The sequence below is a fragment of the Zonotrichia albicollis genome, chromosome 6 (assembly GCF_047830755.1).
Source record: "Zonotrichia albicollis isolate bZonAlb1 chromosome 6, bZonAlb1.hap1, whole genome shotgun sequence".
Taxonomy (NCBI): domain Eukaryota; kingdom Metazoa; phylum Chordata; class Aves; order Passeriformes; family Passerellidae; genus Zonotrichia; species Zonotrichia albicollis.
In genome coordinates, this window is record NC_133824.1 from 28,573,483 (window position 1) to 28,598,634 (window position 25,152).

Consider the following 25,152-nt stretch of genomic DNA (forward strand, 5'->3'; position numbering starts at 1 on the left):
TCAAGGGAGTCAACAGGCTCCTTCCAGTGTAATATCATCAGCAAACTTACTCAGTATGCCTTCAAGTCCTGCATCCAAGTAATTTTTGAAGATGACAAGAATTGGCCATAAAATGGAGCCCTGGGGAACCCCACTAGTGACCAGTCACCAGTCTGGTATCTCCCCATCCACTATCAATCACCCTTCACGGCTGACCCGTGATCCTGTTGCTCACCCACCACTTGATGTGTTTATCCTGCAGGGTGTGGACCTTTTGTCCAGAAGGATCCTATGAGAGGCACCATCAAAAGCTTTACTGAAATCCATAAAAATTACATCAACTGGCTTCCTTTAATCAACTAGGTGGGTTACCTTGTTATGAAAGGATATTATTGCTGTTGACAAGCAACAGATCAAGAAAGGCATCTTTCCTAGTCGTCACCCTTAGTACCTGTATCATGAAGTTACCATCCAGGTGTTCTGGGGATCTTTTGGATCTGTTTGTGCCAGTTGTGGGGTATTCCTGTAGTACCTTAGTGTGTTTGGGCACAATCTCTGTCAATGACTTCCTGCTCATTTGCTCCCTGCTCAGCCCATTAGGCTGAGGTGCCTGAGGCAGAGGTGTTACTGTAGCCAGGCATCATAGAGGGAGAGAATCGCCCTCACAGCTCAGAAATCCCCAAGGCTGGGTGCTGGCTCAAAGCAGGTTGGCTGGGAATAGACCTGAAGCCTTGAGCTCCCTCCTCTCTGTGCTGGGGGAAGCCTTGATGCCTTCCTGAGGCTCTTAGCATCATTATTCTGTGCTCTACCCTCCTCATTCCTGGCAAATTTGTAAGGGTTGTGACATTACAGTTAAGAAGAGGGGGGAGAGATCAGAGCAGTATCTAATGCAATCAGGGGAATAAAGATCAAAAGCGTACCTCTTGCAGCCTCTCTGCTGTAGTCAGCCTGCTTCTGGAGCCCTGTGCAAGTTAGATTTGAGCATAACTTCTAATTAGGTATCTGGGTCATGTTTGACATGCTCTTGGTTTGGCATTGACGTTTCTGTGCTCCTACTTAGCTCTAAATTTGCCAGCTGTTTTCCTTAAATAATTCCACTTTCCACTAAAGGATTGTGTATCTTATGTAATTACACCCACAGTAGTGTGAGGCCAGTCATAGGGACACAAAGGTAGAAATAGCTCAGCATTTTACACCAGCCTTGGCATTCCTTAATGGAATCATTGTAATTTGGATTCCCATCTCTGCTGTGACAAGCTTTGTTAGCTCTACTGAGCTCTCATTCATAACATCTAGACTTTGTCAGTTTAGGTGCAGCTCCTGAAACAGCTGTCCTCTGTTGCGCTGAGTCCGCTAGGCCTTGCCTGTCAATCCAGAGATGTCAATCCAGATCAAATGCCTTTTCATGACTTCTCTTCAGCAGTCAAAGGATTTGATACCAGTCTGGATAGATTCAGGGAGGAGTTGCATGAATTTTATTCAAATAGTCTCAGACCATGAAGCATTTTCTGAAACAGGGATTCACATTATATGAGCTAAACTAGTCACAGCACTTTAGGTGCAGATTGTGAGGGTGCTGGAAAAGTCGTGCCGGGGTGTAGAGTACCAGACCAGGAAAAAACTTTGCATGTGCAGTGACATGCTAGAGATTTGTCAATCTGAGATGACTGCTAAAGCAGGGTTCATTCCATTAGAGCCCGTGCTGTTGAAAGAAACTTGAAAAAAAAAGATGTTTCATTTTGTCAATCTCTCTTCTCTTTTCTGGGATTCATGGGCTATTCTGTTCCTAGAAAAGGCAATGCCCATTTTAGGGACAGTTTATTTGAGAATTGCATCTGCATATTGCAGTAGGTGCCTTACTATCCCATTTTTAAAAAAAATTCTCTTTTAAAATAAAGAAATCCTGATGCTGCTCCTCCTAATTCACTCTTTAGTTCCTGTCTGTTATTTTTGTGTGTGGTACCTTCCACCATTGGCCTTGCTCACTATGGTTTCTTCAAGCCTATCTCCGAATGGACTGTACAAGAAGGATGGAGAGGGACTTGAATGGCTCAAACTAAAACAGAGTAGGTTTAAATTAGATATTAGGAAAAAAATTCTTTACTGTAAGGGTGGCAAGGCACTGGAACAGTTTTCGCAGAGAAGCTGTGGATGCCCCGTCCCTGGAGGCGTTCAAATATAGGTTGGATGAGGCTCTGAGCAGCCTGGTCTGGTGAAGTGTATCCCTGCCTATGGTAGGGGGGTTGAAATGATGATTTTTAAGGTCCCTTCCCAACCCAAGCCATTTTAGATGATAACAGTCCACATTTCTCAGGGATTAAAGCCAACATGCTCTAATGTGTGGCAAGACAGCACACAAGAATGGGAACTTGGGGGGGTGTGTGGGGAGAGATTGGAAAGCTGTCACACCTTGATTGTGATGGTCATCTGTGATTGCATATTTTCATTTTTGGGTAAGAGTGATTGTTTATGGAGACCTGTTCCTGCAGAACAGGAGGGTGTCCTTTGCAGATGGTACTCAGAGATGTGGATTAATATGCTGCCACAGTGAGAGGTAAAACCCGCAGATGCTTTGTGTCATGTCTGCATGGGTCCATGGAGCCACCTTGCTGGCTTCGCTAAATTAAAGGAAGGTAGCATCTGCTCTTCAGCTGTGTCACTTGGCAGTACCTGATCAGCTTGACTGAGTCTGTGAGCCTGTTCTTGCCTGTGTCACTCACAGTTCATCCTGTCTTGTCCTGGTGCGTAGCAAACTTTATTTCTGGAGAAGTATTGTGGAATTCTGCTGTCCTAATGAAAAGCTATAAGACTCAAACAGAAATATGAATGGCAGCTGAATTTTGTTTTGTTATATAAACTTTCCCTTTTTTTAATTCTTGAACTTTGTACGTTAAGCTTTTGGTGATGAAAATGGTATTTTCATGGTATGTTTTGGGAGCACAGGATAATTTACAACCTACTCTCAGTAAATAATCAGAGATGCCAGGTAGAGCTGTAGTAGTGATGCTAATGTGCAATACCATATTTTGAGTGAGAACTTGCTGAAGGGCCTTTGGTATCCAGAGGGGTAGCACTGTATCTGTTTAGGGAATTTGCTGGACGTGCTCTGTTCTGAGGGGGGTTTCTACAGAAGAGTTGTGAGCAAGACTCTGAAGGACACCTGGTGGTGTTGGGATACAGGTTTTCAAAGGGTAGCTTCTAACAAAGCCAGGCATGATGGGTATCCATACATGCAGCTGCACTTGGAATCTTTGTGGTGAAGATGGTGTCTTTGCAAGCTTCCTGTAGGTGCTGGGAGGGACAGAAGACAGGGCATGTCCTTTTCAGGTGTGTCCCTTTTCTCCTGCTTCTGCCTTTTTTCCTCATACCCTGCAGTTGCTGAAGGGAGCAGTCTCACCTACTGAGATGTGAGTGTACAGAGGATTTCTCTGAAGTGATGCTCTTGGCTTACATGGGGCAAGTTGGCAGATGGGAGCTGCAAAAGGCAGGCTCCAATTGGTAAAGTAAGAATGCCCACTTTGTGTCAAACAAATGGCCACCAGCAACCCTCTGGCCATGGATCCTGTAGTGGATATCTGGGGTAGTATATAAGGAAAAAGGCAATGTTTAGCAATATTGTGGACGTATGTTGCTCGGTCTCCAGCTGTCTGGAGTGAGAGGGACATGGTGGGGGTCATAGTCAGATGTTTTGCCATTCTGCACTCAATTGATTTTTCAATATATGGAACAAATGGTTTTACCTCCCACTAGAGGAAAAAAAAAGCCTTTTAGGAAGTGGTTTGGAATATGATTAAATATTTTCAGTGTTTTACATTGACATATATAAAATCCTGCAAATGCACACGTAATGTACTTTTTAGCTTGTGTGTGACAGACACAAAGCTGCACTGTCATAGACATGGATTTTGGTGTTTGACTGGAAAAAATTTCAGATTAACAGGCAGATGTGTAAAAAAGTTCTCTCCTTTCCTGACTAATACAGACTAAGAGTTGGGCTAGACTAACATTGTAGATCCCTTTGAAATGAAATATTCTGTTGTATTCTAGTCAAGTAACCATCCCAGTTAGTTAGCTGAAGAGACTGGCTGAGTACATACTTTTGTGGAGCTAGTGCTATGGAGAACCAGCTGCTCTGTGCAGAAAGATCCTGCACTGATTGCCTTCAGCACCCAGGATATCTCACCCTTACTATCTCAGCATGCTTGAAGGTTTCATCTTTCTCTGCAGTTCAGGGAAATTAGTCAACCTTCCTTATCCCATCACATCCCACCTGAACATGCTCAACCTGTTACTACCCTTGTTTGTCACTTGACATCACTCCAGTTTTCTTATCTCTGAGCTGTGCTTAAGTCACATGGGTGGCTTTAGATCATGATGAATGGTGGCATTTTGATACAAAACTTGATATGTTTGGCTTTTGTTTTGTTTTTTTTTTTTTTAAATTTTGGATTTATAGATATAGCAGGATATAGCTATTTCTATATACATATATATTGCAATATACAAAAAAAAAAAATCCACCAAGTGTGTGGTTTACAGTTAATCAAACACATGCCCTGCAGAATGTTTTGTCCCTTCAATGTTGCATTACTGAATACTTTCATGAAAGAAATTACCCACTTACCCTTAAGGAATAGTTTTGACGTGCGTCATTTGTAATTTTAAAAGAAATCTCTGCAGTACTGGAAGACTGATATGAATTATATGGGTCTTTATTTTACGGTGTATGAACTAAAATGCTCCCACATTGTGGATGGGTTTTTTGGGTTTTTTGAAGTGTAAAATTTTACACATGAAAGCATAACTAAAGAAAAAAATATGCCCAGATTTTCCTATAAATCCTAAATTGTTTTACAAAGTTTTGACTGCTGAATTGTAAGGCAAAAAATAACAATCTGATGATTTATAGCATTTATTCTGGGCGTATAGGCCAGCTCAAAAAAGAGATGAATGCTTGAAACCAAGCTCAGGCTCCTCCAATATCTGTGTGGCTAGGTGAAACACTTGAAATGCCCTTGAAATAAGCCTGGCATTAAAAAATGGATCTAACATTATGCCAATACATCTTGTCGAAAGCTGGTTAGATGTAGGCTCCTGAGAGCTTTTCAGTTTTGAAAATGGAACAAAAGGCTCTAAAATAATTTCTGAAACTTGTGTCCAGTATATTTTTTAAAAATTCAGAAAGGTTGTCTGTACGACAACTTTTTGTTGTGCTGGTTGTTTGTCTGTGGTTGATGTCCTTTGTAGTCAAGGGATGTAACAAATCTGTCTGGGGTAGTTCTAAAAACCACAAATAGTTATTAGCCTGCCTTGGCCCAGTTTTAATCTGAGGCACTGTCCATGTGATTTTGTATTCAGGGAGGCAAAGGGTGCAAACAACTAGAGAGAAGAAAAGGAGAAACAGGGAAGGAAGTGCATTTGTTTTACTTTCAGAATTGCTACTTTAGAATACCCAATTACAGACAGCATACAAATACCCAACAATTTAGTTTCATAAAGGGAGCATTCTACACCAGCGTAAACATATAATTCCTTCAAAATAGGTTTAAGACAAAAATGTGCATTTAATAACCAGATGATAAAATTGATGAGATCTTAATGGAAAAAAAAATCAGTTGAATCTAAACTAGCTGGCAATATACTTATCTCCATTCCTGACATCCTGATAATCACTGATTATACATCCTGCTAAAAGGATAAAAGCCCCTATTATTTTTTTTTCTACAGATCAACTTTCTTACATTATTTTAATACCAAAAAAGCAATCAAGCCCCATCCACATGTGTCTGTTTTCATTGGCATGTTCTTTGGCAGAGGCTGCTGTGGGTTTGTATGGAGCTCTCAGTCTGCACGGGGAGGGACTCACTAGTGGTCAAACTAGGCTCTATTTACAAGTAGTTATATTCTTCCCTGATATCAGAACTGAACGAAGATGCTGTTGCCCAGCCATGGCAGCTTGGTGTGATGAGAGGTCAAAGCATTTCCTGGGCTAATGAGGCAGCTCTGGTGCTATGGAGATGTTAGACAGGGACACACCAAAGGCACCAACTTCCTGACCATGTATAAAAAGCCTCAGAAAGGAAAGAGTTGAAAAAGTGATTAGCAGCTAGAGATGCCTCATGTGGTACCCACTTCTTCATGCTGGATTGCTGGCAGTGCAGACACCCTTTCTCCAGCAGCCAGAGATTCAGGTGATATAGAAACTCCTGTACAGGGGATTCCTGCAGGGTGGGAACCCCACTTGAATCACTCAGGTGCCACATGGCCCAAAAGATGCTAACTGGCCATCTCTGCCCTTAGTGCTTCAAATGGGAATTGCCAAAAACTCTCTAGTTCTTGACCATCTGCAAATGCTTGAAAATTTTTCTTCTTCTTTTTGCCCAGGGTAAACCTGCTGTACGTTCTTCTGTTCTTCTTCCATGACTTGATTGCATATACTGAATCAGTTCTTTACACACTTAATCTGATGTGGTAGTGAAATAAACACATCCTTTCTATTTTGTGTTTTCATTTCAAATAATGGAAAAATGTGCTCTCCCTTATAGAATCATAGAAATTTTTAGGTTGTAAAAGACGTTTAAGACTGCTGAGTCCAGCCATTAACTCAACACTGCCAAGTCCTCTGTTAAACCATGTCTCTGAGTGTCCCATCCATACGTCTTTTCAATACCTCCAGAGATGGCAACTCAGCCACCTCCCTGGGCTGCCTGTCCCAATGCTTGATAACCTTGTCAGTAGAGAATTTTTTCCTAATATCTAATCTTCTAGCTTTATCACTTGTTACATGAGAGAAGAGGGCAATCCTGACCTTGCTACAACCTCCTTTCAGATAATTGTAGAGAGTGGTAAGATTCCCCCCTTGGCCTCCTTTTCTCCAGGAGAAACCAGGCTTCTTATCTTGATTGGAGGCCAGAATTCTGTTTCCCATGGAATGCAGGAAGAGCTGGAAATCAGTTCAGCCATGTTGAAATAAGTATCTTAAATGTGTTCTTTATATTTGTTTATGGTCTACTTATAAAATGCACAGTCACTAGGGAGAGGCTAGAAGTTTTTTGGCCTTTTTTGTATTTTTCTGGAGGTTTCTATGATGTATTGTAGCCTGCTGACCCTTGCTGGACAGCAGGTGTCCACCAATGCACCATCATTCTTCCTCCTTAGCTGGACAGGAGAGAGAAAATACTGCCAAAATCTCACAGGTCAAGATCCGGACAGGGAGAGATCACTCACCAGTTACTGTCACAGCCAAAACAGACTCAGCTTGGGGAAATTAACTGAATTTATAACCAATCAAATCAGAGTAGGATAATGAGAATTAACCCCAAATCTCTTAATAACCTTATCCCAGAGGCACCATCACCTCCACTGACTGGCTCAGCCTTGGCCAACTGTGGCAGACCCATCTTGGAGCCAGCAGGCACTGGCTCTGTCGGGCACAGGGGAAACTTCCAGCAGCTTCTCTCAGAAGCCCTGTGTGTAGCCCTCCCACTGCCAAAACCTTGTCATGCCAATCTAATTCATGTGCATAAAGTGCTTGTTTTTTACTGTGAACTGATAGCCTCAGTGAAGCCTCACAAGAACAGACTCCAGACTTGGACTTGGACTCGCAGGACCTGCTATGACAGGTATTTTTAAGATCTAGCTCTAAATTTAAGGAGAGTTAAAGTCACAATACCAAAAGATCTCTGGCAGAAACCAGTCAGTTTGCCAGACCAGCGTTCTGGGCTTTTATAAGTGTAATTTGATGGGTTTTTTTATTTGTAGTGGGACATTGAAGAAAAGCTGGAGATGCTGTGATTGTATCTTATCATGTTGGATACTGGGAGGGTGTGTTGAAGGATGAGGATAAGTCATTGTCATGAGAGGAGTTTCTTTAAGAAGTAGTTTAGGAAGTAGGTTAATAATTTGTCATGCTGTACTGCACTTTATAATAAGGCTGTCATCTCCACATCTGTGACATGACTCTCTATGTGTTTTCAAATTTAAATGCATGAAAGACACGCTTATGACTATAGGAAGCAAATACAATTTCTTGCTTTTACCTTTTCTCTCACCAGACCAGCTCCTGGCAGCAAATTGTTGGTTCAGCCATAGTCTGGCAGCCTTTGCTTGGGTTTTGCTGCAAGTGTGATCAGAGCAATGAAGGGAAGCTGTTACTTGATTGGGTCCTTGGTTTTAAATTTGCATGACCTTGTTGTAGTCAGATCATGTTTGCACAAGACAGTCTGTGAGTAAGCTGGTGACAGAATGTAAATATTGCTCTTTCAATTTGTTCTCTCCAGTTGGAAACAATATTCTGGGTTACCTGCCTTGGGACCTACTGTAGTTTGCTCTGAGAGTAGTGTTAGCAAAATTTGCACAGCACTGACAGGTTTCAGTCTGTGAAAGTAAAACCAGAAATGAGCCTTTACAGGGCAGGGATTCTGCACAGGAGAGTAGGATGGGGGAACTTTATTGGCAGGAATTGGTATTAATGTTCAACACTATGAAGTGGCAAGGCATTTTATGTTTTCACAGTGTTAGGTAAACATCAATTCATTAATCTTTACAGCTCTCCTGAAAGACTTTACACTTTGTTCAGCCATGTATTTGTCTTTCAGGAATATTATATGTGGTCTGTCCCAAGTCATACAGGAATGTACCAGAATGAAAGTTTGGCTATCCCTGATGAAGCTCAAGTACATCCAGTAACAGAAAAGAACTTTACCATTTTTTATGTTTCACATTCAGATATATGTATGGACTGTTACAGAATTCAGAGAAAAGCATGTGCACATATCTTAGATTAAAATTTGACCATTTAGATTTCATAAGCAAAATTTATTTTTGGATACCTGTCATTGTTTTCAACATCTATGTTCTTATTCCTGGGGTCTGTTTTCTATAGGCTTATCCTCTTGCTTCTTGTATATTTTCTCCATTGACTTCTATTACACTCTCTTCTAACTTGTCTCTTGACATGCAGCATAAGCTAATGGAGCGTGAACAGGCTGAGAAGTTCATTTCAGAATAAATCACTATGTTGGACAGAATCTCCTGAGCTTGTGAGATAGCACGTTAGTATAAAGTGACCTGACATGCTTTCCACTGGCTTCATCAGAGTTGTGTCAGTGCCATCAGCAGTGCAATTGGTACAATACCAACACAGTTGGTACGATACCCAAAATGCTGGATACAGCAAGGGCAGGAGCAGGCACAGCCGGCCCTGGTGGGGCAGCGTGATTGCAGCTGTCTGAAGAAACTTGGCAGTTTTTAACCAAGGAATATGAGGTGTGGTCAGACTTATTCTACACACATAACTGTGTGGAGGAGGAGGAAAGACAGTTCTTTTCCAGTATAACTCTGGGTTGTAGACTTTGTAATTTTATGTTTTCATAGAAAAATAGAATGCCACTTGGGATGCCTTTGCTATGTCAGAGTTAATTTGACCTGTAATTTTTTATATGGCCTTTGGAAGGGTATTTTGTACTGAGATCAATGTAGTATATGCGCATATTCACTATTCTTCCACTTAATCTGGTGTCACTAAGTTACCTTACTTTTTGTACAGTGGGATTTCTGGTCCCAAATCCTCCAAGCATAATTTTCATGCTTGTTCTTGCAGAGGGGACCATACAATTTACAATCCAGCAATTATTGTGTTCCTGAGGAGGGATTATATGAGTATACAGAGACAAAGCCATGGATTCCTGCATTTTTATCTAAGTTTTAGCGCCTGCTTCTATGTGACAAAACCTTTTGTTAGAGAGAATTGACTTCTTTATAACTTTTCCCCCTCAGTTTAACATGATCTCTTTTTGGATCTGACTTCCTTTACTTGTTTTTATCGCATTGCTTTGCAGAAAAAAAATTGCTGTAATACTTCCAAAATTTATTTTTCTTCTTCAAAACTTTTGTTCCTCAATACATTCTGTAACTTTTGCTTCTTACATTTCCCCTCTCTTGATTCAATTTCATTCATAAGGTCATAGTTTTAATCCTTTTGGGTGGCTAACCTGTTTTAGATGTTTTATTTTCATTTGGGAGAACAAAAAAAGTTCAGGTTACAGATATTCAGCCATATGGGTTTTCTTCTTGTGTGCAGGCTTTGCCTTTGCCTCCCCAGTGCAACATAATTGGATATGGTCATAAAAGACAAGGTCTATATAGTGCAGTAAAATGCTCAGCATTCCCACTATGTCCTGCAAACATTTCCATGTGTACCTGACTTTGTTTTGGGAGCAGGCCAGTGTGCTGGCTGTGCTGGGACAGGCGACTGCTTGCCAGCTCTGCCAGGCCGACGGCACAGTGACCTGAGTGCTGTGTCTTTGTTGTCGTCTTTCTCGGAGATTTGATGCAAGATGCTGATGACTTGTTGAGTAAAAAGAGGACATTGCACATCCTCGTGAGCACGTGGTCCTAGGGTGAAAGTGAAAAATCAGCAAGGTATTCCCCTACTCTGCCTTTGCATGCCTGCTTTCAGATACAACCTGATGGTGTGACCTGTTGGATTTTACTGTTTTATTGTAATTCTGTGTCTTGATTGCCTGGAACCTTTTCCTCTCACTTCTCTTCCGCTTGAGTGACTTCGGTGGTCACAGCGTTCCTCTCTCTCTGCCGTGTCTCCCGGGCTGTGGAGAGGACAGGACAGGACAGTCCCCGCTCCTTTCCGCCCGGAGTCTGCGTTTGCTCTCCTTACCTCCGAAATCGGTCACACCTGAACACGATGACCGCACTTAAAAGAGCGGTGCGTTCTCCGTCTGGTTTTCCAGCGGCCTCGCCTCCCATTCCGTGGGCAACACCACCACCTCCCGGCCGGCCCCGGCCCCGGCCCCGCGGCTGCCCTGGGGCCGCATGAGGCCTGAGCTGAGCCTCCCGCCTGCCTCGGGCAGGAGGAGGCGAGGAGGAGGGAGGATGCACAAAAGGTGAAACGAGGGAAGGAGCGACATGCATTTTAAATGAGAAAGTGGTCTGAAGTGAGAATGATCTGAACGCCTCGGAAGAATGTTTGTAATACCGATAAAGGTTTGTTTTCCTCGCAATGAGCGTTGATTTGCCATGACATCCAGGTGCTGCGGTCCAGGCTCCGCGGCCGGTGCCCGGCACTTTGGGAAGCAGGTTTCCAGCAGCCGTGCTCCCGCCCCTAGCCCGCCCTTGGCTGTCCGTGGCCACCCCTCGGCCCCGCGCGCTCCCCGCGGCCGCCATGGGACTCGGGCGCGCGGCCGGCGCCGTCCGTGCTCGCGCAGCGCCCCCTGGCGCGGCCCCGCAGCATTGCGGCTCAGCCTGAGGCGGCCGCGGCGGCTGCGAGCGCACGGGCCTCGTGTGGACGCCAGGGAGGTGTATTTGCTTCTACTTTATTTTTCATTTCACTGTTTACAGGAAGACTTTTAAATTTTTTTTTTCTAGAGTATTTACATTGTTGTAGTTTCTACAACTCGTCAAGTTTCAACAAGTCACTCGTGAAACTACTCTCTGAAAGTATTTTGAGAGTCTCCCAGAAGGTCTGATTAATGAAAATACGTAACAAGACCTTACAGAACACAGTGTTGGTGGACTAAGAAGAAGCTTTAGCTTTACATAGGAAGGATTTTGAGCTTTACTATTTGGAAACTAAAAGCAGCATGCATGTGTTTTGCTGCACTGCAAAGGCTGTTATGTGCAGATCTGCCCAGGCAAACTGCTGAGAAGCACTGTGAGGTCCGAGGATGTTCCTGCCCCACTCACCAGGACATGGCTGAATCCGGAGTGCACAGAGCAGCTGATGTGCCCAGGGATATACCTCTAGAGAGCCAAACCAGACTGGGTTTGTCAAGAGTCTGTGGCGGTGATAAAACACCCTGATGCTCGCAAGGCTTCCAGAAAGAAGTGAGTGCAGCTGCTGGGTCTCAAACCAGGGCACTGTTGGATGGCAGTAGGAAAGCAGCAGCACTCTCAGATGTGTCCCACTGCTGGCAGGTGTTGCACCACAAAGGCTCTCTAACACAGGAGAACTGCTCTGATCAAGGCTGATCCAGGCTTTATGAAGGCTGCACTTTGCGCTTGGGTAGCGCCAAATACACAGCTGGGCCCATCCTGCTTGCAGTACCTGCTGCTATCAGAAGTCATTGCTGCTTTGGAGCAGCCCATCAACTATTCCAACTCCACAGCCATGCTTACATCGAAAGGGGTTAAATAAAATGTTGGTCTTCAAATTCTTGGTGAGAAAGAAAAAAGAAGTACAATATTTTGCTGCATTGTCTCTATCTTAGAATGAAAACCAAAATGCTCTCTAAAATTTGTAGACAGATAAGATACATGGTGTTTTGACATTAGATTCAATTATTCAAACTGAATGGCAGTATTTCAGTGCAGCTTTCAGCTTTTCAAAATGTTTCTTACTTTCAGAGGTTATTTGGTAAAATAAACTTGAAGGGTATCTCAGGCAGGAAATGTAATTTCTAAATATAGATTTAAAGAAATGGTAGTGTTTACTGCTTGTGTTATGCACATCCTTAGGAAATCTATCAAATGTAAGAAAGAATAAATAACTTACTTCTTTTGAATTTGTTAATTGTGGCCAACTGATTTTTGTTTTCACTGTCATCATTAAATTGTTCTGCACATTTAAAATTCCCACTGTTACATATCTCTGCCCAAATCTGCAATGCTGGAACAAGCTGTTGCCAGCAAAATCAACTAAGCCTTGCCAGTAGAAGTTCCTTTTAACACATGGCTTAAGGAGCCTGGTTTAAAATAAGGCCTCTAATGTTAGTGCCAATATTGTCTCTTTGTTTTACATGGCACTAAGTAAATTGTCAGCAATTGCTACAGAGTTGTGGTTCACTTGGCTTTACCCTTGACTAAAAGAAATTACATGTGCTACCTTAATCCTGCTGGAGAATTGTCCTTGTTTGACTGCTGCACTCCAGGGCAGCATAACCCTAACCCTAGGCAGAGCAGTAGAAGCAGCCCTGGGCTAAGGCAGGTTCAAAGGAGAAAGCTGTGGAGGGAGCCATGTGTTTGGCATTTCTGTGTTCCCCTTGTCGTGCCTTTTGCAGCTGCAGTGTGCCTGGAGCTCTGGGCTTTGTGCTTTTCAGAACCCTAACTCCACATATGATGATCACATGTGATTGAATGACCTAGCAGGAAAAGGGGTGGGAAAGCTGTACAATACTGATTATTTTATGAATTATGTACTCCTGGAGGGAAGAGAGTTACAGACATTGGGTCATTTAATGTTCCAGATAATGTGTACTGCATCACTGTAAACACTCTGTGTGGTTCTCAACCTTTCCTAAAGAACACGAGGGGGGAAAAAAGTAGCAATGTGTCAGGAGGAATTTGCTTTCTTAGAAAATTTGATGAAGGTAACTACGCTTCTCTGTAATTGAGATCACAGATGATCATGTTGCTGCAGTTAACACAGAAATGTGTGATCCTGGGAGAGATCTGTTGTCACCAGGGCTCTGTAAGAGATTTAAAAATTAACTTTTGCCAACAGAATTACTGCAGAAATTAATAGGAATCTGGCATAGGTGAGTACTACAATTCCAGATCTCTTAGTAAATAAATATTGTGCCAAAATCATTAAAATGCTGCAGCTTTCAGAGTACTTTGCTGTCTTGCACCACTTGGTGACCTTTACACCTTTGCAAGGAAACTGTTACAACACTGGTGAGGGAAAGGAGGACCTTGATGTAACAGCCTTTAAAATTCAGTTTGTGAATGAAGATGTGGTGTGAAGTGACCTGATAGTCACATGCTGAAATACACCAGTAGCCTTTTACATTTTATCAATTTTTTTGTTTTCTGGAGAAGCAAATTAGCTATTAAAAATAGTAATATATCATTGAAATTTCAGAAACATTGCATTTAATTTAAAGGCTGTTCACATGAATTGAAGTAAAAATGTTTCATCCCTAACAAGGTCTAACGCAGGAGTCTTCAAAAGCCTCGATTCCAGCAGGCTCAGGGTTGCTTCCTTTGCTGTTTTGTTGCCAAATCATTTTGACAGCGTGAGGAACAGCGCCTAAACATGACTATATGGCAGAGAGCCAAATTGCTAAGCTGTGTGAGCCACTTCAGTAGTCTGACTAATGCAAAGGCAGAGCACCTGGAAAAGCAGCTGGGAATTTATGATCAATTGTAGGTGTACAGGTGCATCTCAACACATCCACAGTTCTTAGTGACTAGTGAAAGGTGGTAATTTCAGATGCTGTTACTAGTGCTGCTGGGAGTGCAAGGTGCCCCTTTCCTGCCTCTTGTATACCTCTATAAGGGTTCTTGAGGCAATGTGCTCATCTTCTGTGGGTGTTATAGGAGCTATGGGTTTGAATGACAGTAAACGTGCTAATTCTTTTTGTCTTGCAATTTCCTCCCATACTTGTAGTAACAGCAATTTGATATGGGGTTGTATTTGAGGAGAGAATAAGATTTGGGTACAGGTCACACGGTATATCTCTAATTTAGGCCAAATTCTAGCCAAGTGTAGCAACAGCAGTGGGGATTGCACTGGGGTTATGGTATATCCTGGCTTCTGGAGGGTGTGTGCATTCAGGTTTACCTGCATGTTTGTTGTTGCCAGGCCTGTCTTCAGGTAGCACATGATGGCAGCTCAGGTTTTCTCAGTCAGGTGTGGGGTGTTTAGCACAAATAAATCAGTGTGGCTGCCCTGTGCTAAGGCCAGGGCTTGGCATCTCAGTGTGAGCAAAGGCCAGCGAGGGTTGAAGGTGCAGAGTGTCAGGTGTGAGGGCTGGGCTGACGTGACACAGCTCTGTCAAAGTGCAGTGAGAACAGCACTGAGGCTGGCGTAACACCAAACCTGTTATGAGCTGGGCAGGTCAACTGGAAAAAGGCCCTTTCTGGTATGACTTTTTTCCAGTTGAGGACCTGGTTTAAGCTGCCCTGGCAGACCTCTTTCACTGGGATCAGCTGTGCATCCATTAGGAGGTTTGCTAACTCAGCCTTACTGTCACCACTGTAGAGCAATCATTTTAAATGCAGGGCTCTTGGTGAGTAGCATCCTTCTGCTCCTCAGCATGGCTGCTTGCTTCTAGGTTTTGGTGATGAGAGGGTATTGCCATGTCTTTGGGCATGTCCCTGCTATTGTCTCTCGTGCCCCGTGAAGCTACCTGAGCTATTTTTAGATGGGCAGCCTTGTAAGGAAAGAAGTCTGGCTGTGGTATCTCTGAGCTCTTAAGATCTAATTAATCTTTGTTACCTGAGTAAATTAGCTCTCACAGAGCTCTGCACCATCATGTCATTTATTGATTCCTGCTTAGTGAAAATCTTCCTCTACAGGTCTGCATTGTGGAGGGAGTGTGTTCTTTGGTAGCCTGACCAATATGATGACAAGGCAAAAGTCCCTCTGAATAACAGGTCAGAGGAAGGAGATATTAACAGGGCTGAAAGTACACAGGAATTTGGATTTTGCAATTCTAAACCTCCATCTTTCAAATATTGTGTTCCACCTTCCCACCAAGCCTCATTTTTACTTCACATAGAGTGCTATGTTTCAAATTGTTTTACTACAAGAAAAGTAAACTGTAAATTCAAGATCTCAAGTTTACAATGAACAAAAAGACTCCTTAGAAACTTTGGCTGCTTTATCAAAAAGGGGTGACACTCCTGCTGCAAATGGTTGTTAATAATTCACAAACAAGATTTAAAGTGAGTATAACATAAAGGAAAACTGCTATTGCAAGAAGCTCTGAGCTGTTGTAGCTTTGATGATGCTCCTTAAGCTGTTGTAGCTTTGATGATCCTTCTTGCTGACACTGAGTGGTGCAATTACCACATGCTGATGAAGAAGAGCTGCAATTACCACATTTTCTGAGTCAACTGAGACTCAGATTGAGCTATTTTTTTAGTTGGCATTGGTATTTATTTATATACTCATTGTAGGTAAATTTTATAAAACATTTCCTCAATATTTGTGGCAGCATACTAGAGAGAGACCTATGTGTTCCATTCCCCCCCCACCATAAAAATGGTTGCTTTGTGTTACATCCCTACTGAGAGTGGTAGTCTGTACTTCCAACTTAGCTGAAATCATTGTGGGTGTCAGTAAGGGGCTTTGTGTAAGAAAAATTGTAGCACAGAGTGCTAAAGGCCTTGAGAAATTTTATATGAATTCGTTTTGCCCTTTATCATGGGGGATGTTAATTTGTTTATTTTTGTAAGCCCAGTGGTAAAAGTGGGGATAATTAACCTTTTGTCCTAGATTTACCAAGGACTCAGAACTGGTTGGGGAAGGACCCAAGACATTATTTTCATTTAACAGTGTGATTGCTATGATTAGCAGCATGAAAAGCAGCTTGAGTGTCTGCTCATACACCTGTGCATGTATTTTTATGTCATTTCAACTGCTTGTGATCTTTTTTTCTCTTGCTTTTCTTATAGAAATATTTAAAGATTGCTCTGAGTTCAGGAGCAAATTGTTTAGAAAATTTGGTGCTAAAATGGGTTCGTCTATTTTCAAGAATGAAGTGACAGGAAGGGGGACATATTTTTACCCTTCCAGCAAAAGACTATCTGGACTGTGAGTTTGGAGGTGATTGACATCAGAGGCCAGGCACATGGCTTGTTTGCCCATGAAGTATGTAGATAAGATGTAGGAAGAAGATGAACATTCACATTTTTCATGGGAAAAAACCAACAAAACAAACAAACAAAAAAATCCCTATCCTGACCAGACTGAAAACCTCCCCCTGCCATGCAGAAGTACTTAATATATTTTTAAACCATCAAAATATGTTCAGAGAATATTAGAGTTACAGTAATACTGAAAAAAGACAGGAAATAGCCAAGCAATCTTCTGTATCCTTCTGTATACAGGTATGTATAACACATTTTCTCATGGTATGATCAGGTGGTATTTTAAAATGTTTTTAAGACCTCACTTGCTTCATTGATACTATCTGTCAGTGCAGTGTGAGGCTGTGAATGATCTGAGATCCAGGGTAACCCACCCATCAGCTGATGGCAGCCAGTGGTCAGGGCTCAGCTTAATAAGTCCCATGAGACAGGACAAGCTGTAGTCCTTGGTCACTGGTGCCACACCTGGCCACACGAGGTGTCTCATGTCAAATCCCTGTAGAGCTCCACTCATCAGTGCTTGTCAGCTCTGCCATCTCAGGACACAGCAAAAAGGCAGTTGTCTTTCCAGGCCTAAAAAGACAAATAGAGATACACACATTTGCTGAGGTTTCAGAAATACTCCTATAATTTTTATTTGTATACATACACATGTGTACAGGTGTAGGCCTTGTCCGGGACTTGTTTGGTCTGTTGGGTGACAAGCAGACCTCAGTGGGCCTTGTACCTCAGAACCAGAGGTACAGACTCCACTCCAGGCAGCAAATCTTTAGAAGTATTTCAGGATGGTGAGTTGTCCTGTCTGCCTTTGTCATTTCAGCATGTAAAAGATGGGCAAATCTTTCTTTCTGCATTTTCTGGAAGAGGTAGAACAACACAGGTTGAGTAGATACAGTATGAAATACAGGGGTAGTGACTCATCTCACCAACTGCATCTTGCCAATGGCCCCATACCTTGTGAATTTTTTAAATTAATCTTTCAGTGTCTTACCACTCATTTGTCATGTTGACAGGCAATGGCAAGCAGAGAACGCTGGCTACTATTATGGGGTCACTGAGGCTGAAGAGAAAATGCAGAAAATAGCAATAAATATAAAACTGCGGCTCTGTCTCTAAACACGTAGCTGGATAAATGGCCATTGTGAATATGTTTGCAGGTAGAAATACAGCTATTCTGTTGGTGTTAAGCAACTTCAGCTTCAAAGAAGAGCCTAAGGCAAAAAGATATGTTCCATTATAGATGAGGATGAAATAGGTGTTCAGAGGATGTTGGTTATTCTTGAACTGAGCATTTTGACTCAGAGGAAATGTAGATGTATAGAGAGGAGCACAGAGAAGATGGAAGCTATTTCTCTGCCTGGATTCGGTAACACTTCCTGTTGTGAAGACATGACCAACTGTTTGTTTTCAGAGGATTTCAAATGCCCTGTTAGGGTACAGTGGAAATATATCAGAGTCAAGGGTTTTCCTTGGGTGCCCTCTGAAAGAGCTTGTGAAATGTGAGAAAATATCTTTCTGGGAAGATGAGTTACATGAGGACCATTTACCTGGCTTAATCTAAAGGAGAGGTGAAGATGATGTTTTCTTGAAGACTTACAGATAGAGGTATCCGTGTCTTGGTCTGGCAGACAACAATGTTGTAAAGAAATCATTCCAATCTTCACTTTGTCTTAGAAGGATAAATCTAAATTTTCTTATTTTAAGAAGGGCATAAGTAGTATTTCTAGGTGGGCAAAAGCAGGTTGCAGTGATAGAAACAGCCACAAGCAAATGCAAAGCCATTGTGTAAGGGTAACCCTAAAAACTGAAGGTGTTACGGTAGATGACAGAAAAGAGTTTTCATTATGACTGAATATTAATTAGTGACATGGCTATTAATGATGACAGTAATTAACAGAGGAAGGAAAGACTTGTCATTGTCCAAAGGGTGAGTAATCAGTCTTGGCAGGTGATAAATAATGGTTCAGCAAGCTCAGCAGAAAGATAATCTGTCTGCCTCAGGACAACTGGAGAACAGCTATAACATCTTCCAGGCTCTTGGCAGCATTCAGGAATTACTTCATGTTTTTAACAGAGGCAAATTAAAATTCCTGATCTCAACTGCTGCTTATATTCTGGAGTGGCTGATCACAGGAGTTCTGGTTGAGTCAGTGCCTTAAACCTTTCCTGCCCATATAAACCTTTCTTTTGAGGGGTCAGAGACTGGGGAGCCAGCATTCAGCATTACTTCAGATTGTCATTGTTGTTTGATGGAAATTGAATAGATTCCTCAGAAGTGTCCTAGAGCTGGGACATGATCATTCTATGTTAAAATGGAGTGGGACTTAGTCCTAAATCAGGAACTATGTGTTCCTGTACTGGAAAGGGAAATTATCTGGAAGGGAGATCATGCAGAAACCACTTCACCTCCCACGGCCAATGCGATGCAATACTGTAGATGATTGTCAGGTATCAGCTCTCACGTCACTTGGGAATACAATGCCTAAGAGATCACTGCGAGCCTGTAAGGAGAGACCAAAATCAGGAGAAACAGTTTTTTGTTTAGGGGATGAACTGAAAAATCAAGAAAGATTCTGGTTTCACTTGAACCAAGAGCATTTTGTGAGGTTTTGTTTCTGACAGTACAGAAGCAGTACAGTTTGAATCTTCTTGAATTAGTTTTCTAACCATAAATGTTGTACTCTGTCTTCAAAATCTTTTTTCGTAAAAGGTAAAAGGGCACACCCGTGTTTATAAAATATAATATTTTATTAACAAACTTGTCAAAACAACATGGCTCTGAACATATTCCCCATATGTTATTCTGCTAACAGTGTTCACTAGATGCCTTTTTGCGGATAGTTTTGCACCCCTTGTACATATTTTTCTGAATAAATTTATTGTTCAAGAAAATGACATGACCTTGGGATGCATCTGGCATGATGGTTTTAGTAGAGAAAAGAAAAGTGCTGGCACCATTGCCAGAGGCACTGATTTGCTGTTCTACAAGGTACTGACTGCAGTTTTGGTGAGCTCAGTTCAAAGAAGCTGATTTAAATTTGAGAAGTTGCTGAATGGTATAGGGAGAGACCATCTTAAGAGGACATAGGAAAAGTTTGGTTGGTTTAATGAGGTGGAGAGGGAGAGACAATGTGTCAGCCCTGCATAGAAACACTCAGGAGAAATTGTCAAGGAAGAATAATCATTATTTTCCTTCAATCACAATGCCGTTATAAAATACATATAAATTGCACATTAACAAACTTAGGTTGTGAAGTTAGAGGAAAAGTTTATTTAAAAAAAAAAGTTGGAATAATTTTCCAGATAGAGTAGTGGCAACTGAAAATGCTCCTAGGTGAAGTTGGGAGGTGTGGAGAATGACCATACTGCTGAGAATACAAGATCATGAGATTGATCCTTTAGTATCTGGTTTGCCTTCGAGGCAGGTTGAGACAATGCCCAGCTGCTGCTTGTTGACCACATCTGCTTGCCCAGTATATAAGTGAAATCAGATGCTTTCCTGATCTTCAGGAGCTCTGCTGATTCCCTGCAGGGGACAGGTCTGTTGTTTCATCTGCCTTGGATGGAGGATGAGGTAGGTCAGGCTCATTGCTGCCTGCTGCTGAAGCCTGTCTGAACGGGTTTGCTGGTGCTCTTTGTAGTGTTCTGGATCAACTTCTATTGCCAGGGGAATGGGAGCTGCTGTCCCCTTCTGTGTGGGGTAGAGCTCATGTTTCTAATGTGAATTTCACCTGTATGGGAGAGTCAGGCCTGCAGATGATTTCGGGACCTGAGGCACTTGCAGTACCTGCTGTGTCTCTCTGTGGCACATTGTGACTCCTGGCCTTTATTATGTCTAAGGTTTGCTGAGGAAATGGGGGTGGTTTGGGCCTGTGGGAAGCAAAATGTTCTTCTGGAACAAACATGGTAATTATGCTGCTCCTGAAGTCCCATGAGTTTGGAAGTGCTTCACACAAATCAGATCCTCTGGGATTTGTTTTGTAAGCCTGAACCAGTTTGGATGGGGCTTTGAGCAGCCTGGTCTAGTGGATGGCATCCTTGCTTGTGGAGGGGAGTTGGAACTGGATATATTTAGGTGTCTTCTAGCCCAAGCCAGTCTATGATTCTATGAAGTGTTACTGGGGCTATTAGCCTACAGTATGTGAATGCAAATATTTCTGTGGAAATTGACTGTATGTTGAGAAGGGCTTGATGTTGTGTCTGCATCCTGACATGGCATTGTTAGGTTGTGATGAATGCTGTTGCAACTTAGTATGGGCTTGCCATATTGCATCCAAGTGTCTTTGCTGATTGCTTTTGATTTTCGAGAACTCCATTAGCTGATTTGTACACACCATTATGTCTAATTTTAAACTTAACTTTCTGAGTACGTGATTTAACTAAATTTTGCTGCCCTGCCATGATGTATTTTGGTAACAGGCCTTTCTACTGAACAGGGACAAGTTTTCCGCTTCTGTGATCTCCATGCAAGCAACAGAGGTTGTATACATGCAGAGGATCAATCCTAGAGAATTTGATGTTCTTTTTCAGATTGCAACAACTTTCATTGTACTGGATGGGCCCTGAAAATCTAATGAACTTCCTGATGGATATTAAAGGCTTGCTTCTTCCAATCACCATTCAGTTTGTGTGGTCACCACCAGGTGACCACTCAGAGGGGCTGTGGTTACAGGCTCTCTGAATACCACCTCTTTCTCAAAGACATTGCTTATCTTTGACATAAGTAAGGCCCTCCTATCTGTTTTTGACTGATGTTTCAGTTTTATACATTTACATGTTACAGGTGTGAGGTGCCAGTACATGCTCCTTTGTTTCCTTGCTAACCCGTGCCTGCAGAAACTTATCTCTGTATGCTGAGTGAGAAGAAAATGAGAGAGAACAGTTACAGTGAACCATTAGACTAATATCTGACTTCAGGTATATCAAGTCTGCTATTGCACAGAAAGCCCCATGGGACTTAGTACCTGTCAGTAATCATGTAGCTGCAGTGTGGCACAAGAAGGAAAAACATTCTGAAACCTCAGTGGAAATAAAAAGCAAAATGGAATAAAGTTCATGCCAATTCTATTGCATCTATCTTAATATTATCTCTCTCTAGGGCACTCAAACCCTGGGGTCTCGGTGTCTAATGCTTTCTTAAATTTTTGTTCATTTGTTTGTTAAGGTTCTGATATTGTGCAGTGGCTTATGAAGAACCTCAGCATTGAGGATGCAGGTAAGGTGACCACAGCTGGGGAGAAATGCTCCGTCTGTATTGTGTGTGCCATTAGACAGTAAATACTATATTGCTGCAGTCTAAAATGGCAGTAAAAGAACATGCTTGATTTAAACATTGGAGGGAAAAGAGTTAAGAGTCAACATCTTAATTAAGTCTAATGCCTTATACTGCAACACACTGAAATACTATTGCAGGAATTTTAGCCTGTCTGTGAAACTGTTGATACCTACAGAAGACTGATTGAGTTTAGGTTTTGTTCCTAGACTTCAAAAAGAAGTTGGTGGACGTGGTGTGGTTAAGCTGGCAAATGCAGCGTCAGGGTTTCATGGTGTGAAGAAAGGTAGCCTCAGCTGACAGCACATAGTGCCTGTGTCATTCTTGGCCGGGGTCATAGAATCTGATAATGGCTTTTAATTTATCAAAAAAAGCAAATGGATAAATGGATAATCAGCCATAAAGAATGATCAGTGCATGGGCACAATCCAAATAGTTCACTCTTCAGAGAAACCAAAATCATTTAGTCAAGAGAAGACCTATTGAGAAAAGGGGAAGAAAAGATCTGCAGGTCCAGAAGTTTCATTTCCTTTTCAGGAAAGGGAAAAAATCCAGGCTCTCACCTACCAGTTCTTAAGCTGCCTTACTGTCACTGTGTAAAAACAGAGATACAGGCAGTGTTGAATCACCCAGCAGGGCATCTCTGTATACACATCCCTTCTCATGAGTCCTGTCAAGTCCCAAATTGGAATTTTAGCTGTGGACAACAGCTTTATTAGCTATCTGGACATGCACAAGCAGATGATTTTTCAACACTGTGAAAGATGATGCAGCTTTTGGTAGCTGGCATTGCTTGAAAATCTGCACAGATGGGCCTCTGCATTGGGGAAGGTTGCCTGGGCAGCGCTAGGATATGTAACTCCCCTTTGCAACATTTTCTCTAACAAAGGGCAATGCTACAGTGTGAGGATGTGTCTTTATGAATAAATATCCTGCCAATGAACAGGTGTTGCAGGTGCTTTTTGAATTTGGTAGAAGCAAGTGAGGTTCACTGACAGAATAGGCTTCTTGTCAGCTGTCACCTGTAGTGGATAATGTACTTTGAAATTAATTTCATGCTCTAGGGCTGGACTGGTATGTGAATTTTGTTAACAAAAATCTAATGGGTTAAACATTTGAGCAGTGCTTCATCTGTATTGAAAGGCTGATTTTTGCACCCCTGCTTTACAGGGTTTGGCTGAAAGTAGTAGGGATGTGGTGTGGATACAGAGAGGCATGTGGGCACCAGATTTCACATGAGTCATCACCAGAGCTGCAATTGAAAGCAGAGAAATGTGCAGTGCATGTCTTGTTGACACATCCATGCTGTTTTTTCTCTTTCACAGGGGAAGCAATACACTTGGGAAGTCTTATTGCTGCACAGGGTTATGTCTTTCCCATCTCAGACCATGTCCTCACCCTTAAGGATGATGGGACGTTCTATCGTTTTCAGGTTGGTGAGCACCCTGATCCCCTTGTGGCCCCTTCTTCTGTCCCTGCAGTGACACTGCTAAAATCACCCACTCTTTACACCTTAGCAGCTATTAGATCTATGAAGCCAGGGATTGAAGCTATCTTTGTAGAGGCCCTAGGAGAGGTTAAGTCCCTTCAAAAAAATTTGCTTTAGAATCCCAAATCACTCTCATCTACCTTCTGACTTAGTTTTTTACATAAATGAATGGCTATGTCTTGTGACTCTTTTTGATACCTGAATTCACAGCTGTTTTACTCAGATTTGAACCAAACCAGGAGAAAGAAGATGGCTTTCAGGTTTTAACTCTGATGCAGAATTAAGTATGTGCAAAATGGACCAGGGCACACTTAGGAGCTGGACATTCAAGCTTTGGCACAGCAAAAAATTCAAATTTTTGTCACTCTTGCTTACAGATTGTTGTGGGAGAGGGCAAGCTTAAGGCTTTGGCTCTTCTACAAAGGATGTGTAACCTTGGCAATCACCTAAACTGGGACATCTCTACCCCTCAATGTTCCTGTGCCTCCAGATGTCCTGAATTTTTTAAGCACCTTGTGCTTGAGTTCCATACCCTGTCCAAAATCAGCCACTGTCAGCTCACTAGATAACTGAGTGCTTGTGCTGCAACAGTTCCTTCTGAACTGATTGTATAACTTTAGAAGGAGCAGTAAGTCTAAACTTGGAGTCCTACTGCCTCATCCTGCTGGCTGAATTTGTGTTTTTCTGTTACATTGTCTCAGCCAGCTCCCTTATCTTTCCTGTCACCTCTCTTCTGTTCACCCTCTTGTTCCTCCTTTACATTATTTTACTCTTTTTTAGCTTTTATTTGAAAAGCCAATTCTGCTCTTTGCATCTGATATTGCAGCTGCTCATGCCTACTGCTAATGTGGTATTGTGTTATCATATGTGACAGAAGCAGGGGTAATACTGGTTGTCCATTTACCTGTATTTTTCTCTGTTTTAAAAGAATGGCACTCTAAGAACTTGTCCTATGCAGTTTTCAGGAGCTACATTTCAATATAACTTAATTTCTTTTTATTGTTTTAAGCCTGTGTAAACCATATCATCAAATTGACTGCTTATTGACTTTTCTTTCCCTTGTCTTTTCTTACAATTTTTGTGTATTTTTGCCTGTTTTCATTTCCTCCAACACACCTCCTTAGCTGTTTTCTACAAAAATAACCTGATAGAATCATGTTTCTTTTCCATTATTCTCTTCTTGTTTCTTTTTACCTCAACCTCAGTCCTTCCTTTAAGAGTAGCTCTGTATCTTCTGAAATTCATAAGATACAGGTCAGTAGGAACATTGAACCCTGTATTGTTTAAATCCTCAATGTTTTCTCACTGTACTTTGGTGGAAGGATATTAACTCTGTGTGTTAATGTCCTATTAATCTGTAGCACTACAGCAGTAAAGCAATGTGTAATAAGTAAAGCATCAGTGTTCTGTAATTTATGTGATGACTGCTGTGTCATTTTTCATTCATGTTAAAACTGAAATACAGTCATATATAGCTTGTAGTTAATTGTAGCAACTGCAATATGCAGACCTGGATAGAAGACCAAAACACTAAGTTTAGCAGGACTTCTGCTTTCAGAATGACTCTAAACAGCTGAGTTCTGACCTCTGCCATCTGTTACAACTAAAAAGGAAATTGTCTGCCAGCTACATTGGTAGCTACTCCAGAAAAGCAAGGGGTATGTAGCATATAGATAAGACTACAAGGTTTCTCATGTGCTTAAAAATATATATATATATATATTCAGATTGCCTGTGAATTCTTGGGGAAAGAGGAGGTTCTGGGGATAGTGGATAAGATGTCCACATTCAGATGAGCTGGCAACAGTGTCTGAAATTTCATCAGGACACTGGACATCCTCCACAAGATGTGCTTGCATTA

General features: G+C 42.0%; 1 protein-coding gene across 12 annotated transcripts in view; it reads left to right on the plus strand.

The window, feature by feature from the left end:
* The window catches only part of RGS6 (regulator of G protein signaling 6), a 253,210-nt gene that overhangs the window by 156,262 nt on the left and 71,796 nt on the right, over nt 1-25,152 (plus strand). For all 12 annotated transcript variants that reach the window (XR_012580818.1, XM_074542901.1, XM_074542904.1 and 9 more), the window contains 2 exons: nt 21,695-21,745; nt 23,128-23,234. Coding sequence is in view for 11 of the 12 variants with exons in the window: in XM_074542901.1 (XP_074399002.1) it covers nt 21,695-21,745; nt 23,128-23,234 (158 nt within the window). In the remaining variant the exon portion in view is untranslated. The remainder of the gene's footprint in view (nt 1-21,694; nt 21,746-23,127; nt 23,235-25,152) is intronic.